The sequence below is a fragment of the Camelus bactrianus genome, chromosome 15, assembly GCF_048773025.1.
Source record: "Camelus bactrianus isolate YW-2024 breed Bactrian camel chromosome 15, ASM4877302v1, whole genome shotgun sequence".
In the NCBI taxonomy this organism is placed as follows: Eukaryota; Metazoa; Chordata; class Mammalia; order Artiodactyla; family Camelidae; genus Camelus; species Camelus bactrianus.
In genome coordinates this window covers 30844796-30863726 of record NC_133553.1, presented here as the reverse complement: position 1 = coordinate 30863726, position 18931 = coordinate 30844796, and the positions used below count along the sequence as shown (strand labels likewise).

The 18931-nt window shown below is 34.4% G+C and overlaps 1 protein-coding gene across 3 annotated transcripts in view; it reads left to right on the top strand.

The window, feature by feature from the left end:
- The window catches only part of ASXL2 (ASXL transcriptional regulator 2), a 114776-nt gene that overhangs the window by 18210 nt on the left and 77635 nt on the right, over positions 1 to 18931 (top strand). For all 3 annotated transcript variants that reach the window (XM_074341769.1, XM_045511833.2, XM_074341770.1), the window contains one exon: positions 14213 to 14295. In XM_074341769.1, the coding sequence (XP_074197870.1) occupies positions 14213 to 14295 (83 nt within the window). The remainder of the gene's footprint in view (positions 1 to 14212; positions 14296 to 18931) is intronic.

Here is an 18931-nt window from a genome sequence, read left to right as displayed (position 1 = left end):
CCTCATGCATGCTAGGCACGCACTCTACCACTGAGCTATACCCTCCCCCATGACTACTTTTATTTAGCATTGTTTTAGAAGTCATAGCCAGTTTAGTTAGGTATGAGAAATAAATGAGGCATAAACATTAAAGGAAGGAAAAAAGTTTCACTGTTTGCAGGTATTGTGATTGCTTATTTAGAAATCCCAAAAGAATGAACTAAAAACCTGTTAGAGATTTAAGTAAGAGTTCAGAAAGGTGATTGTTAAAGTAAGTGTATATTAATAGAGTGCCTGTGTATCAATAATTAACAAAATATTATGACAAATATAAAATATTTGGAAATAAGTTGGATAAGACATGTACAGGATCTAAGTCTAGAAAACTATAAAACCCTGGGAAAAGACAGGAAATACTTGAAAAATTGCAGAGAGCCAGTTTGCATCTGGATGGGAAGATTCAGTATGATAAAGATTTCAGTTCTTGTCAAATAAATTCATAAATTTAAATCAATTCCACTTTGGCAAAACAAATCAAAAGTTCATCTGGGTTAGACTAATAATAGTTTTTTAAAAGAAGTGTAGTGAGACATAAATTATATTACTAGGTATTAACATGTCTTGCAAAGATCCCATGATGTGCATTTAGACAAGACTGGTAAATAGTATAGATATGAAAGCCCAGAGACAGTCAAATACATGTAAGAATTTCAATAAACAGGCAATGTTGAAACCTAATCATCTTGAGAAAAAAAATTATATCCCTGCTTCATACAATATACCAAAACATTATGGAAGAGATGACTTTTTTTTTAATTAAAAAAATGAAGCTGTAGAACTAGATGTGAGTAACATGAATATTTACTTCGTGGTGGTGTGGATAGTAGGTATAGGGTTGTATAGATGTATACAGGCACAAGTAATAGATGCTTGTGGCAAAAAAGCCCAGTACTTAAGGATATAAAGACTTTCACATCTCCAGCTCTCTTTCCAGTAGAAAACACTGATAATGGTTTCTAAGATAAATTGTTAGACACTTTTTTTTTTGCATATATATAATACCACCCTTCCCCTTAGTGGCTAAGGAGTTAAACTATATATATAATTCTGCAACTTGCATTTTTCACATAATAATATGTGACTGTCTTTGCGTATCTGCACACAGAGGCTACATTGTTCTTTTTCATCACAATATTTTAATATGAAAAATTTAAAATACACAGCAAAGTTGAATGAGTTTTACAGGGAATACCCACCATATACCCACCACCTAGATTCTACCACTCACATTTATTATTGGTCCATTTATCCACATTGCTCTTTAAAGTAAAATTGTGGTAAAATGCACATAACATAAAATTTACCATTTTGATCATTTTAAGTGTACAGTGTTCAGTTTATGCACATTGTTGTACATCTAATCTCTAGAACTTTTTCATCTTGCAAAACTGAAACTCTACTCATTAAGCAACTCCCCATTCCTCCCTCCCTCCACAGTGCCTGACAACCACCATTATACTTTCAATTTTTTTGAGTTTGACTGCTCTGGATACCTCATATAAGTGAAATCATGCAATGTTTGTCTTTTCATGACTGGCTCATTTCATTTAGCATAATGTCCTCGAGGTTCATCCATGTTGCAGCATGTGCCAGAATTTCCATTTTTAAGGCTGAATAATTTTATTGTATGTTTATACCACATTTTAAAATCCATTCCTCTGTCAATGGTTAGTTGGTTTGCTTCTGCCATTGGGCTATTTGATAATGCTGCTTGTGAACATGAGTGTACACATTTCTCTTTGAGATCCTGCTTTTGATTCTTTTGCATATGTATATTTAGAAGTGATATTGCTGGATCATATAATAAATCAGTTTTTAGTTTTTTGAGACAAACCACTGTACTATTTTCCGTAGCAGCTGTACCATTTTACATTCCCATCAACAGTACACAAAGGTTCCAATTTCTCCATGTCCTTGCCAACAGTTATTATTTTCTGTTTTGGTTTTTTTTTTCATAGTAGCCGTCTTAGTGGGTGTGATGTCTCATTGTGGTTTTGATTTGCTTTCCCTAGTGATTAATGATTGTAGTATATCTTCTTTGGAGAAGTGTCTTGTTCAAGTCCTTTGCCCATTTTTAAATTTCTTTTTTCTGTTGAGTTGTGAGAGTTCTTTATAAATTGGATATTAATCCCTTACTGTTTTACAGATATTTTCTCATTCTGTAGGTTGCTTTTCATTGTGTTGGTTGTGTCCTTGAATGCAGGAAAGTTTTGGTGTACTTTAACTTGCCTATTTGTATTTCCGTTGTCTGTGCTTTTGGTGTCCACATTGTTCTTTTTGATGGTGGCATGTTCTATTATTATTTGATTATTCGGCAATGTATTTTATTAATTACTTACTGGAATTTAGGTAGTTTCTAGTTTCATGATGTTATAAACATGGTTTTACAGTAAATATTGCTGTACATATTTAATTGTGTACTTCTGAGAATAAAGTCATTGAATTAATTTTTACATTGGAATTACTGGGTTGGAGGGTATCCATCAAAGCCTGGAGAGTGCCAAATTGTAGTTCAAAAGAGTTAACATTTTACAGCAGTGGATGATAGTATTTCCTCCCTTTACCCTGTCAAACCCTGGACTTTGAGTCTTTTTCATCTCTGCTAATTTAGTAGGTGAAAAAAATCTGGTTTTGATTTCTATTTCTATATTTAGGCCTATATGGCTGTGGTTGAACATCTTTTTAGATATTTACTTACCACTTATATTTCTGTTTCTCTAACCATCTATTTATATCTTTTGCCAGTTCTTCTTATTTTTTTTCAATCATTGGTGTTTTTCTCATTGATTTATAACACCTTTCTCTATATGTGATATGTTTTCCAATTTTTTCAACTAGTTTCTCTTTAGACTTTATGGGTTTGTGCGTGTTTTTGTGTGTGCCTGTGCATACATGCAGTACCAAGTTTTTCATTTTATGTAACATAGTCACTTTTAGTTGTTACTCTGGGTTTGAGTCATTCTTTGGAAAGCATATTTAACAAAAGCAGAACCCATAAAGGACAAGATTTGACCACATAAAAGTGAAAAAAAACTTTTCTGGATCATGATAAGAAGGTGTGGGAGGGTAAAAAGGAAGAAAAATCACCCACAGTCCTACCACCCAAAGGCACCTACCATTGATATTTCAGCTTAATTTTTTTCCCCCAGTTTTCCCTCCCCTACTTAACCTTGTTTTAGTTTGTGGAGAGTCTTTAGTTTGTAGCATGGTCACTGAGTGACCCTGGGGAGATAACACTCCACTTACTGATTGGGGAGGAATGGATGCCTCTTCTTGCTTGAACTCTAGTGAGATTCGCTAGACCTCCTGTCAGCTAGTAAGGAGTTAGGAAGGACTGAAGCTAGAGCAAGGAGTATTGGTATTAGAAAGTCATCATGGTGAGATTCAGAAATCTCATCATATAAAAGTGACCGCAAGTTGCATTTTCTTTCCCTTCTATTGGGCAACTTTCCCTCACCATTTATTAAAGTTCTCTTTTTCATAGTGCCTACAGGTCTTTTTTTTTTTTCTTTACAGTTTGCAAGGCAGAAAAGGATATCTTAATCCTTTGAACCGGAGCTTTAAATAGAAATCATTGTACCTGTTGGGGGCTATTATGGTGGTGGCAGTATTAATCGCTGTAAGAAAGAACGCTGAGTTTTCTCCTTTAAAAAGGTGAAACTTAGGAAATCTAAATTGGGATTACTGGGTTATCTATCCTTTTCAGGAGGCTTCCTTCTAGTTCTCTTTTAATGAGAACCTTAACTATTTTGTTTCAGAATAAGTGCATTTCATTAATGTAGAGACAAGAGTAAGACGAAAATAACTAAGAATGATAAAAAAAAAAAAGGACTTGTATATAATTAATTAATTGCTGAAATTATTTTAAGTACCTAAGGTAATTGAGAAGGAAGGGTATCATTGACATTCTAGCAGATTTCATGGATGAGATGAGATTTTGTCTGGGCTTGGTTCTTTTGAGCAGGGATGTAGAAGTTCAGATTCTCTTTGACATTTGAGAAACTCTACAGTCTTAAGACAGTTGCCTTGTTTTGGCAGCTTCAGGGCATTGCTCTGTCTGGTTTCTGGGACTATTTTGTCATATGGTTCAGTCGTTTTTTACAAAGCTTAAATGAAAAAATCATGAAGTATTTTGTTTTTGTTTTTGTTTTTGTTTTGCTATAGTATGATTAAAAACTTTGTGAGTAGTAGGCTAATCATTGCCAGTGTTCACCGTAATTTGCTTTACTATTATGAACTTATGTGAATAGATTCAGAATATAGATTTGTCATTTACTTCAAGAGTTTCTAATCTTGATCTAGGAGTGGGTTTTATCTCAGGACTGCTTTGAAAATGATAGAAAATCTATCTCAAAGTAGTAGAGGAAGAAAAGGGAATTTATTGGTTTATTGCTGAAAAATATGGAGGAAGAGCTTCAGGTATGGTTGGATTCAGTCTTAAAATGTGTTATCAGGATTTTATTTTTCTCTCTGTTTGTTTGTCTCTGGGGTGTTAGAAAGCTGTTAGCTTCAGTCTCACATCATTCAAGTTTAAGCCTAGTATAAGTCTAGCTGGGGCAAAAAAATGTCTTTTACTTGTTATTCTGCCCCTTTAGCCTTAGCTTGAGTGTTCTTCCCATTTCTGAACTACTTACTGTGGCGAGGTTTCATGCTTTGTTGCATATGGATTGAGGGTGGAGGAGGTGGGGTGAATCTCCAAAAGAAAATCAGGGCCTTTTAACCAGAATGTTGAGTGGTAGGTGTAAATTGCCAAAACCACAAATCTACCTTACACATTATGGGGTCTTTGGACTCCCAGAAACTAACCATAAAAAAATTGTATTTTTTTCTGAACAGGGTCTTTGTAGCTCTTATCAAGACTCTCAGAGGGGTCTGCACCCATATAAAAGGTTAAGTATTTTATGGATCTGGGGAGAAAAGAGCATTTCAGCTGAGGATAGGCACTTTACCAAAGGCATACATGAGAATCATTTTTGAGAGACAGTAGAATTTAAACCAGTGACGATAATATGTTGAGGATAGTAGAGTATAAATTTGGATGTTGTAGATGACTTATTAAGTGATGAAACTATAGAAGATGCTCAGATATTTGTTGAAATTGACTAAATATGATTAAAAAATCAAGTAATTTAAGAGAATAAGAGAAATGAATCTACAAATAATAAATTGCTTCCTTCTTTTCCATAATTATACCTTTCATTTAATTCTTTGGTCTAGATGTTATAGTTGTGCTTTCTTTCCTGGTCCAAGATTTTTTTTTGGTGTAGGGATTAAAAACAATTTTAATGACTTTTTTTTTTGTGGTTTTATTGCATTACAATCAGAATGTAAGCTTGAACACATTATAGGTTTTGTAATTATTGAGGTTTCCAAATAAACAGGCAGTTTTTCTAAAAATTCCATTAGTGATTGGGAGAAAGGGTAGACTTTTCTTTGAAGAATTTAAAGTTTGATATATCTTAGAAATCACCCTTACTGGATTTATTATTCATATACCCTTATTTCTGTCTTGTAATCGTAAATGAGAAATGTAGTAGATGGAAGGTTGGGATAAGAGATACACCCTAACTTTAATTAGGATCTATGATTGCTGTACCAATCCTAATTTTTAGTGTATGGTTTTTTTATTGGAAAATTTTATCAAGGATAGGCTAACAACCCTAGAATTTGGAACCTACTTTTTAGCTTAGACACAGAATCCTTTTATTGAAATTCTTTTGTAATAGTAACACATTATATTTATAGAGCAGTACTGCCAGCATTGTTTCTTATTCCTATTCCTTCTCCTTTGTTGGCTGGACCATGAATGAAATCTTGATCTTCCAACATGGACAAGAGTCGGACAAATTAATAATGTTATATAAGACAGATGAGACATGTATTTTGAGCTGCTGGAAATATTTTAAGGGAATGTCTCAATATGTAAGTCCTTTAACTTTTTTGTTAGAGATTATTTTTGTGAGCTATTGGCACTTTTAACGAATTTTCCCTTTTCTCTCTTCTTGATTATCTGGCTAATAATCTGTCTTGTGGAAAGTTTAAAAACAAAAGTGTGAAGAAGCAGGAAAACATTATCTTAATTCTAACACAGAGAGGCATATTCTTAGTCATTTTGGGGCCAGAGTTCCCTTTTGGAGTTTAATGAAAGCTGTGGTTCTTCTCTCCAGAAAAAGATACAGGCAATAAATACTGTATGTAATTCCAAAGGAGTACATGGAATCCTGAAGCCAGCTGTGTGTCCTGTGGGCCTAGACTATAAGTTAATAATACTTACCTAAGGTAATAATATCAACTTTTTGACATTTATTTCTAATCCATCTGTTTTTTCTTTACTTAATTGAAATCTTATTATGTATTCCATTTTGCGTGTGGGTTTTTCTATGTCATAAGCATATACTCCTCATTGAAAACTCTGCTTAAAGATAGCTTTAATGGCAGTTATAATATTGTTTTCAATTTAGAAATAATTTACTGAAACATCTCTCCTATGTTTCAGTTATTGTCTAACTGGAAGGCTATAAAGATAAAAGGCCTGTGGTTTCTGCTTTGCTCTTAAACTAAAGACCTCTTTATGAGGGGAGTTAAATTGATTTACTTTATTATCTTAATATTGGGAATTTAGATTATTTATTTTTATAACTGTTAAAATAATACTACAGTGAACACCTTTTGTGCCCAGATTTCTTGTATACTTCTGTTATTTTGCTTTTTGTAGATTGCTTAGAAGAAAAGTTGCTGGATAAGAGGATGTCAATCTTTGAAAGACCCTTAAAGTTACATGTTCACCAAATTGCTTCCTAGAAAGGTGTGTCAGTTTACTTTCCCAGCTGTGTAGTGTGTAAGTGCCTGTTTTACTCAACCCTCAAAAGATTGAATATTACCAGTTTTCAAAATTTTTGCTATTTTGTTAGATGACATAAACTTTCATGTCTAGAAAGGAGTGGGAAAGTTGTGTCAGGTACAGAGAACAGCGTGAACAGAGGTGGGATGCTGGCAGTGAGTGTGTCCCAGAATACTGGAAGGTTGTTACAGTTTATTCCTTACACAGTTGGCACTCCAAGCCCGCTCTTGTTACCAGCTTCTCGAGACAGAGGCTGTCAGCAGTCTCTGAAAAGGACTTAATTCAGGATGGTTAATGGAATAAACTGTATAGTCCGTGCTACAACAGCTGGTTCCAAGGCCATATGGCTGTTCATCATTTCCCTCCACACCCGTACATTCTTGATTTCCTTCACCCTTGGACAGACTTCAGCTTATCTAGGTGGCTTGCCTGGTAGGGTGACCCAGACTATCATTCCTGAAGGGTCTGAGCCCCTGTCTGCCTTTCCTTTATCATGCCTTTGCCTTATGCTGCAGTTTTTATTATAGGCTTGGAAGCATTGACACCTTGGGGTTAGTTACCCTGACATTATGATAACTCCTTTTTAATTCCTTTTTTTTTTGCCTCCTGGTCCACCAGCAAGAGGAACCCAAAGTTGTTAACTACAGATTCACATTAAGTCTTCTGATTAAAAATATTTCCCCTTGGGAATAAAGATCTCTAATCCTAGCAGAGCCTGAAGTTGCAGGAATGGAAAATAGGTTTTTTTAATTTGGTCACTGGGGTTATGGGAACCAATCCTATTTCCTCTCACACCTTTGTACTATACTTTCAGAATGCATTTGTTTCTTCTTGGAGACCAATCTTATGTTCTATCAGGCTTACTCCTTCTTGGTGGTGCAGTGTACGGTGAGATCAGGGCTCAGTGCCTATTGTTAGATTTTCTTCTTTGTGAAATAGAGTCACTTGGTCTGAGGTAGTGTTATTCCCCATGTTGGTAAATTAGGTACGTTTGGATGGTGGTACTGTTGGCTGAGGTACTGAAGGCAGGGAAGGCAAACTTATCAGAATGGTTGTCAATGCTGGTAAGGGCTAATTGCTGCCCCCTCAGAGTGGAGGAGGTCTGGTGTCATCAACTTGCCATCTAGATGGTTAGCTCATCTCTTTGAAGGATTGTAACAGATAGGGGGCTCAGAGTTTGCCTTTGCTGATGCAGAGTTGGACACTCAGCAGCAACAGTAGCTAAGCTATATCATTTTTGGTGAGAAGAAGGCTTTGCTGATGGGCTTACACATAGCCTTTATCCCTGTCACTGTGACTTCTTCATTTGTGGACCTATTGCATGCATACAGGGTAGTTTATGACAGGATCTGGAGCATTTATTCACTACCAGCTCCACTCTCACTCCCCAGTGGTTGATTTAGGATTTTTAACTCCAGCAAGGATGCCAACTCCCGTGCTCTTCTGGGCTGCCCTGCTGTTGTTTGGGCTCCCTGGGCTTCAGAGAAGTGTCTGAGGCAGAAAAGTGAAGAGACTTACGGACCCATGAGATAGGCTACTCTTAGCATGGGATGGGATACTGTCAGTATAAGTGAGGACTGCCTGTAGGAACTGTGGCTGAATTCATCCATGGGCTGAGGAGATGTGATACAGGGCACCAGCTGTTTTGGTTGTATATGATGCAAAAGATGGGAAGCAGCTCCAGTCCATCATTAGGACACTGGTTAAATAAATTGTGGTATAGCCACACAATGGAATATTATGCAGCTGTAAAAAAGTAGATGCTTTCTATATAAACATAAAGACCTCTGAGATGTATTAAATGAAAAAGGTCATGTGTTGAATATCGTTTATGACTTGCCTTTTGTTTGCAAAAGTGAGAAAATAAAAATACATTTGCATTTGTTTATGATTAATTTTAGAAGGATACACAGGAAACTCCAAAGTGTCTGAGGAGGGGATTGCTGAGAACGGGAGGGAGGAGGACATGGGGAAGGAGATGGGGAGAATGGGAAGGGATAGAAAATGAGGGAAATGAAACTTTTTACTTACTGCTTTTTTTTTTTTTTTTTTTTTTTTTAACATATTACCGGTTTGGTTTGGTTTGGTTTTGTAATTGAAACCACCCTGGTGAAGTATTTATTAATAGGGTTGAATTTGATTTTCCATGTGACTATATAAACTAAATCCTCTCATGTCTTTTGAGCTGAACTAATCAAATAGGTATTAAATATTCCCATGCCTGGCAGCTTGTCACTCAGTTCTTATCTTAAGTGTTGTTTAGTCACTGAGCCTCACTTTTCAGTTGAACTCTCTTCCCATTGGTCATCAAACTTACCAACTTGTTTTATTTTGTTATTGTACTTACCATTATCTGAAAAAATTTTTCTGCTTACATATTTATTGTCTATTTCTACATTAGAATACTAAGTTCCCTAAAAGCAAGGATCTGCTGTGTGTTGTTCACCATTTCTTGGCATCCTGTTTTTATTTTTTGTGTGATGGGTTCAATGGATGTGATATCTTTTCCTCTAAGGATGGATTTATTTATTTATTTATTTATTTTGCAAACAGAGAACTTATATTCTTTCTTCTCCTCACTACCCTCTCCTTCCTGCCTCCAGCCCTCTCTTTTGGTTATCACTTCACTGGCTCTGGTGTTTTGGTCACTTCAGGCATTAAAACAGTCTGATTCTCAGATATGAATAAGCTGCCTTTAATACAAATCATAACTTCCATCCTAACCCATTTTCAGGCTCCTTTTTTTCCCTTAATTTGTGCTTCTCTTGAATTTCACCATTTCTACATTTTGTTTTAATTTCTTTAAATATCAACTTATTGAGGTGTAATTTCCATGTAATACAATGCATACATTTTTAAGTGTACAGCTGAATTCATTTTGACAAATGTATACACCTGTGTAACCACCATCCTAGTCAAGATACGGAACATTTCTATTCATTTCCCTTTGTAGATTTGACAAAGCTTGTTAGTCCATTCGTGTTTTATTATTTTATAGTTTCCTCCATATTTGAAATATTGCATAAGTTTTAAAGTAAGAGTTAAATGTTCTTTACCTTTGTTTCCACAGTTCTTTATATCTTCTTAGTATTTCTTCTCTCATTATAGTTGTCCATCTTTCCCTTTCCCTGCTCACTCTCCACCCTGGTTGTGAACTCCAGAGGTTGTTTCTTATTCATCTTTGTATCTCAAGGTTTTGGCACTTAAGAAGCACTAAGTAAATGTTTGTTACAGTAAGAGTTAATTTTAGGAGTAGTGTGGATGTGTAACTGACTGAGGCAGTATAGCTTAATGCTTAGGAGCAAAGAGCTTTGTCCTCCATCACTTACTAGCTGATGTGACCTTGGACAAGGTACTTATTTTCTCTCTGCCTCAGTTTTCACATCTGAAAAAAAAAAAAATACCACAGTGGTTATCCATCTCATAGACTTACTGTAAAGGTTAAACGAGCTAATATATGTAAAGTACTTAGAACAGTATCTGACACTTAAATGCTAGACTAGTATTAACTGTTATTGTTATTAATTCTTCAGTTTGGGGGGAACTAGGTGTTGAGAACTTTTTTTGGCTGAACCAGGGAGTGTGTATATCATTCTTGGATAATCAGGTAAGAATCTAAGCTAGCAGATTAGAATGTCTTGATAGAGCGGTTCAGAATTGAGGGACCTTTAGGTAAAACTATACCTCTGAGTTTACAAAGCCAGCCTCTGTAATCTTCTCTGAATATCCATAGCTGCTTTTCTGTATAGATTTGTATTGAAATATTCTCAACTCCTTCTTACATTCAGGTTTCTGCTTCTGAATCTACATACGTATTTATGTTTGCACTTACCTTTCATCCTTCTTTCATGTTGGAGGGAAAAAGGCGTTTTTACTATTGTCTAAAGCTAGTCCTGCCACCTGTGTTCCTCATTCCATCAGTATGTATCAGACCTATCCTATGAAAGGTACTAAAGGATCCTACATGAACAAGACCCTCATGGAGCTTATGTACCAAGGGGCAAGACAGATGATTTAAAATGCAATGATAATAAATACAAGTGTGATAAACCCTACTGGGGTATATGGAGTTCTACTGTAGGAACAATGATTTTTGAAACCACAGGAGTATGAAAATGCCCAATGAGAGCAGAAATTGAGATAAGAAGAGAGTCTTGAGGAAGATCAATGTTCAAAATTGTGGGGAATGAAAAGTTGCTGGTGGAGAGGTAGGAGGGAAACAAGAAGGAGAGTCTGGTGTCACAGAAGCTGAACAGAGGAGTGTATCTCAGGACAGAGGTAGTTAGTGATCAACAGATACTGCTCAGCAGCCCGGTAAGGTCTTTTCCCTCTTTTCAGATATTTGGCTCTATCGGTTGTTCCTCTTGTTTAAATTTCATGTTTCCTTATTATTACCTGTTCCTATTATTCCTGTTATCACCTGTTCAGCTCCTGAACTCACCTCGTGTTTGTGTAGAGATTTTGGTAGGTGAGGGATACTGCATTGTCTGAATTCATTTGTTTCTGAGTGTCAAATTAAGTAGCACAAGTTTGGATAAAGAGAAATTTGTCAAACTATCTGAGTGTTTGCCTCTCATCTAGGGATGGGGAGAGTTGGTATAGCTAGGGATACTTGCGTTTCCTTTCACTTTGGTTCACTGAAACTTGTTCAGGTCCATTTGGCAAAACAATTATTCCTTGACTCCATGTTTTCCTTCACTGTTCTACGAAGAGTTGTTTTAACTTCTTGTGCCTCTGGATCTCCCATTCAGTGCTGACCCCCCTCAAGTTTGATTTCTTCCCTCGTGATTAAATGGAATCTGAACTTGTAAAACTATGAGCTCATTGTTGCTATATACAATGGATTTTGAAGTTGCTGTCTCAACTTCTAGGCGGTTTTTGACATTGCTGACTACTTCATCCTTCTTAAAATGCTTTTGTGCTTTCTGAGGCCCATATTCTTCTGGTTTTCCTTTGGTCACTTCTTAGTTTATTTGCTAACTTTTTTTCTCTTAAATATTGGTATATTTGTTCTCCAGCATAGACTCTCATCCCTTCTCATTCTGCATGTTTCCTGGGTGATGTCATTCACTACTGTGACATTAAATTAAAGCTTTTGGACAGCAAATAAGCCATATGACACTAATATGAATCTGTGAAGATGACCATGTTTTTATTGGTACATTTTAAATGTAAAATAAAATCTAGATTACACAAAATTCAGGTTCTGTATATCTGGAATGAACTCATAAGTGCAGCAGTAATTGAAATGTTGAGGTTATTTAGGCTAGAGTCAAACTCAAATGTTAGGGGCTGTTTACATTATTTTTGAATACTCAAAGTATAAATTTTATATCCTTTTTTAGCTGGTTGTGAGAATCTACAAGTAAAGAAATGTGTTAAGCATGCTTTAAACAACATGTATTTTATTATACTTTGATTCTGTGTAGTGTTGATTTTAGCTCTTTTGAACAGTTAATTCAGTTTGTCATAAAGTAGTTTCCAAAAATTGTTTTGAAGTTCCGTGAACAATTACAATGGAATGGTTTTTTGTTTGATAAACACTGCCCTCCTGTGGTTAAAATAAACTAAATGTTTTGTGAAACTACTAGGGTCTTTCCACTTAGATTAACTTGTGGTAAATGATGTAATAGTAATGCAATACAGTAATAGTATTGTAATGGTAATATAATGGAGTATCATAGTTTTGCTCAGAAATATATGTGGCCATTTTGTTTTCCTCTCCATTTCTCCCTCTTGGGTTTCTCTAGTGTGTCTGCACATTTTTCTCACTGTTTATGTACATTTTCTTATTAAAAATTAAGTGAATTTAAAGAGTTAAATATAGATGGAAAAATATTAAGCTATTGAAGGGAGGGAAACTACACTTAAGTGTGGAAGTGCTAAAAGAAAAGACCAATAAGTTATAGTAATACAGCTTCCATGGAAAAGCAACAGTAATAAAAAGATGAAGAATAAACTGGGAAAAGTGTTTGCAGTGAAAGTTTTAATATTTTTAATATGAAAAACAGAGCTTATACAAATGGCCTATACACATGTGAACAATGGCTATGAATAATCAGTTTACAAGTGAGGAAATAGAATAATCAAATCACAAAATATATTAAAATTTATAATGGTATTCCATAAAGAAGTATTCATAATATTCTTAATGGTACTTCAGACAAACGAAAAAGCCATCTTCACTTGTCACCTTTGGAGTATACTAGAAAAATCAGTTAATTATTCTGAGAATTAGTAAACAAAGGGACAGAATCAAGCACTTACCCTGCTTTTTTCCTACATGAATTGTATGTATTTCAGATAACCAAGTAGTAGATAGAAGAAAGCATTTCTTTTCAGAAGGATTCTAGCTTACAAATGAAGAAGGAAAGATAGACTGTCACCATTTTTCAACACCTAAATAAAATGAATCTAAGTAGTGATCATCAGTGGCTACTAAAACAGGTTGGAATGCTGATGGGAAACTTTGAAATGGGTGGATCAGGAGGACTGTCTTGATTTATCATGACGTCTCAAAAAAAGAGACCACAGATATTTTGGTGTGTTCTGATGTGGTGTGATAGGAAGTATACAACACTGCCTGTGAAGTTTTTTTTTTTTTCCCTTAACTAAAATCCGAATCTGAGCAACCCTCTAGTAATTCTAATTTTTATGACTGCCTTTTGAGTCTAGGCTGAGTGGTCCCAGGGGAAACAAAACTAGGAAACTTCCTGCTAGGTTACTAGTTGTAGTTGTGGTTCCCTCCCCAAGCCAACTGCTACCATTTTCAGAGTCCTCAGGTAGCTGCTACATGCATTCTGTCCAGGTTTTTAGCTGTACTCAGTGGGGGAGACAGGATAAACTATGCTTAACGTCGTCTCTACCAGAGCCAGAACACAGATACCATTGTAATTTCATTATAACTGTATTGGTAATTTGTTTTGGTTAAGAAATTACTGAGCATCCAAGATGTACTAAACTTTGCTGGAAATTTAAAGATGGATAATCTTTAAGGTGCCTCCAGTAAGTTTACAGGTAGGCATATGATGCAGGGGTTGGAGGCAGAGAATAAACATAATATCATATTATGCATTAACAATAATTCAATTATTAATCTTATTTTTAAAATTTATTTCTGCTTAAGGATTTGATTAGAGAAGAGCCTATTTGTATTGCATTATTTTTTTGCTTATTATCCTAAAATATAAGGGATGAAAAGTCTGAATTTGTATGTGCTGGATGAAGTTAGTACATAGTTGTAATAAGAATAAGAAATACAATTATGTATGTAATTATAATAAGAATTTAAAATAAGAAGAAATAATTTATTATCATATACTTGTTTCTCAGGTCTTAGAAAAATACCCCAATACACCCATGAGTCATAAAGAAATTCTTCAAGTTATCCAGAGAGAAGGACTAAAAGAAATCAGGTGAGTTATTTAAATATTATTAGTAATAATTATAATACTTGATTACAGTATTTTGTTGTTTATAGTTGTATACTTTAGTCCTGAAGGTTGGTTATTTAGTAATAACTCTTTGTTAATGTATGATTTATTCAGTTGTCAGATCTTTGGAGTTTTCAGTCATAGCACAATTACAAAACCAGAAGTAAGTTAGAAGGTAGCTATCTTCACACCCATGCACTTTAATTCTTAGGAAGGCCTGGAGCCATCTTCAAGCCTTCATCTATCAGTTCAGGCTTTTGATTTAGTAATTTTGGTCATTAGCAAATGAAAAGTATTCTAGTTCAGGAAGAATGGTAGATTTAGACAGTTTAGGAAGAAATAATCTTGGCCAAAAATAATTAAATGGAAGGTTATATAAAGCAGTATATATTTCAAGCAGCTGTCTTACTGTGTTCAAATAAAACAGCCTGGGGTCAGTTAATATAGGTCCAAACATAAAACACACTTTAATTTCTAAGAGCTTTATTATATTGTAGTAGCACATAATGGTCACTGTTCATAGTCAAGACCTTCTGTCATTAAGAAATGTTAAAATTATGTTTAATATACTTTATATGTTAAGGCAGAAATCTGGGTGCCTGCATTTAGAGATATTTTCATTAATAGAGAAAAAGGTTGCGGTGCTACTAGTTGTTCTCAGCTAGGGGTTGATATTGTGTAACACCTATAGGGAAAGTATTTAGGATTTTGTGGGGCTATTTTTGGTTGTTACAGTGACTAGAAAGGAGGGAGCACTATGGCATTAACAGGCGCAGGAACAGGATGCTAAGTGCCTTTCTTGTGCAGCACAGTCCTTCACATTAACCTTAGATGCCAATGGTGTTCTTATTGAGAAATAGTGAGCTCAAGGGTGGGGTATAGCTCAGTGGTAGAGCATGTGCTCGCAGGAGGTTCTGGATTTAATCCCCAGTACTACCATTAAAAAAATAAAACTAAATAAAAAAAAAAGAAATAGTGAGCTATATTGAAATATTTGTAGATGGACAACAGTATTTTTTTTTGATAAATAGCTATTGCATATTCCAGATTTTAATTCTTATTTTCTTTAACATGAAATTCAATTTGAGATTTTTTAATTGACACTTCTTTGCTAATGCAATTAAAATTTTTTTGGTTCTGACTTGTGGCCAAATGTCAGTAGATTGGGAATAAATTAGGTTTGCTTTGTTAAGATGAAATAATTAAGTATAAATTAGTATAGCTCTATGAATAATTAATATGTCTCTGAAAAATTGTGTGAACATTTATAAATTAAAACATTAAAATGTATTTGAAAAATTAGCTTTTAAACATATTTCTAAACTTCTAAGAATTAATCACTCAGTTTATTGATGACATCATTCAAAATTTTGTTTGAATTTGATTAGATTTATTAGGTTAAGATTAAAGTGTGATACTCATTTAATCACAGATCAGTTTATACAAGGCTACAAGGAGAAAATGATAGTGATTTTAGTTACTCTGAGGAACAAATTCTGTTAAGGTATTCTAATTTTTTTTATAATACTTTAAGGTTTTGTAGGATAGGAATGAGCTAGAGATTTCGTTTCTTTTCATAAAATTAGAGTTTTGATACACACTGGGGACCAGGAAATCTGTTGTAAAGAGATCTGACTCCATCAGTGTGCCCTCGGTCTAAATGCCAATTGCAAGGTCGTCCAACTCTAACACAGTAAAACTGTGACTTTAAACTTGTCAGTTTATTTCTAGGGAGCAGGCAAGAAGAGTAAATAAGAAAGAATACTAAGTAAATAAAGAACAGAAGGGAAAAAGGAAGAACTTAAAAAAAAGTAGCAAGATGGTGGAGTCATAGAAAACGGCTTCTGGCTTCACTTTGTGACAGCTTAACAAGTGGCTATTCTTGGTTAAACTTTATTGTGGTGTTACAGTTATGTGACCACAGATCAGTACTTTTTTTTTTAACGTCACCAGTGACTTCTACTTTGTCACCTCCATGAGACTTTTAGTTGTTGCCTTTCTACGTCTCGCGTTATTTAACACAGATGACTACTACTTCTTGAAACTCTGAATCATTACCTGAAGGGACCACAAACATTCCTGCTTTCCTTCCTTCCTCTCTAAGCTCTCCTTCTCAGTTTTGTTTTTTGTTTTTTGCTCATTATCTGTTCTCTAACTGAGTGCAATTTTGTCCATCACTATAGCTTTTGTGTGTGTGTCAATTTGGTTTTGTCAATTCCCAAATATGTAGGGAAGCTAGTTCCCACCTCAGCCTTTGTATGTGCTGACCCCTTTATTCAGTTAAATGTTTGTTTTTCTTTTTTTAAGGTGTCAGCTTGAATATGTTTTTTTCAGATTACTTTGGCTGACTTTCTGATTTAGATTACATTTTCCTTTTTTAGTTTATTATATAGTGTTCTGTATTTTTCCTTCATAGCACTTAAGATTTGAAATTACATATTGTTGTGATCTTAAAAAAATCATGTAGTTTCTATAACTTACATTAAGCTAGTAGCTCCATGAAAGCAGTGACATTATCTGCGTCCCCTCAACCCCGGCACATAGTAGGTATTGAAAACCCACTTGTTAAATGAATATATGAAGTGTCAGTGATTGGAAGATCACATTCAAATGTATTTATAGCTTATTCTCTTGTTGTATGATGTGTCAAATGGTAGTCTCATAATCTTTGTAGTTTTCAGATAGACTATGGAATGAAAGAGATATTATGTTTATTGAAGATGTGCCTTACTGTTTTATTTTCGTTCCTCAATCCTCAGTGCATGGCTTTCAACTTTTTTCCCTTTGCAGTTTTCCCTCTGCCTCCCCATTTTGAAGAATCTTGCTTAATTTTGATTATTCCATACTATATTATTTTATACTATATTAAAATGGAAACAGCTCAAATGTCCAACAAATAAATGGATACATAAAATGTATATACATTCAGTGGAATATTACTTAGCCTGAAGGAATGAAATTCTGATACATACTACATAGATGAACCTTAAAAACATGCCAAGTGAAATAAGCCAGACACAAGAGGATAAATTTGTACACTTTCTTTTATATGAGAATACCTAGAATAGAGACAAAGTGGAATAGAGGTTACCAGGGGCTAAGAGTAGGAGAGAATAGGGAGTTAGTTTAACTGGTGTAGAAATTCTTTCTGGGATGATGAAAAAATTCTAGAAGTGGATAGTGGTAATGGTTGCACAACATTGTAAATGTACTTAATGCCTCTAAATTGTACACTTAAAATGCTAACTTGTATATTATGTATATTTTGCCACAACCAACCAACAAAAAGAAGTATTAAAAATGAAGTAATTGGCTCTTGGGTGAGAAAGATTGAGGTACTGGTCCCTTGAAGAAGTTAAGTGATAGGATTGGAATTTGACACAACATTTTAAAATGACTATAACTTAATTAAAAAATGTTTTTAAAAAATTTTAAAAAAAATCATGTGCCTAAATTATGGAATTTTGTATGAATTAATTAGAAACATATACAGTATTCTTAAAATATTGTAACATTTAAATTAAATACTCTTTATAACTAAGCATATTAGCATTTAGAAAACAGGGAAAAAATAAGATCCTTGAATTTTACCCCCTCCAATAACTTACGACTTTGTGTATTCTATTTTTTTTTTTTTTTTGATACCTAAATGTACCCCTTTTAAAGATAGTTTAGAGTTTCCCATGGGAGTCATAGGGAAGAAAGAAAATGTGGATTTTGTTGTTTCAGGTGAAAGGGATGTTTTGGGGTGTTCTAAAAGTTGGTTAGTTCTGTTTAGAAAAGATAAGATGTTAAAAGGGTTGGAGTAGCCCCTAGGAGGAAGAAAAGATTAAAAGATTTTTAAAAAAACAAAGAATTTGAGACTTGTTGGTTGTAACAGTTATTGATAATTTAGATAGGTGCTCTAACTGTGGAATTTGACTATCTATAAAAACAAAAGTTAATTTCTATACTGTTCACCAGTAAGTAGTTATTTCAGAAAATTAAAAATGTTTTTAAAAAATTTGTTTTGATATCAAATATAGAAATACAGCCTCATTGTTCTTTCTCTTAACTAATGACAACTTGGCAATAGTTCCCTAGGGTTGAGCTCTTCGACACATAATTGCTTGTTGCAAATTTGAAGTACTGTTAAAACCATTTGAAAAAGTTCTGTAAGCTTTTAATCATTTGCATTTGTCTAGACAGTTTCCTTTTTAAAAAGTTAATAAATAGTTCATTGAGTTTACTTGGTTGAAACCCCCCCCATTCTCATTATAGCTGATGTGTTACTGATCCTAGATTATGCTGTATGTTTATGTGAATCCAAATATTGAAGGAATAGTTAGCTGTTTTTGTTTCCCTCTCACAACACTTCACTAGAAATGAAATTCAGGATTCAGAGAGACAGATACCTACTTGATGCATTTTGGCTGTGTGTACTTCAGTTTCTTTCCAAGATTTTATTCAGGGTTTTATTTTACCTTGAATGAGTGTAACATGTATAGCAAATGGCTGACATTAGCCATCAATATTTAAAATAGTCTTTCAAAAACTTAAGATATTTCCTTTTTGTCTGAGGATGTAGATTTTACAGTTTACAGGAAAACTAACTCAGCGCCCCCCTTTCTTCCTATTT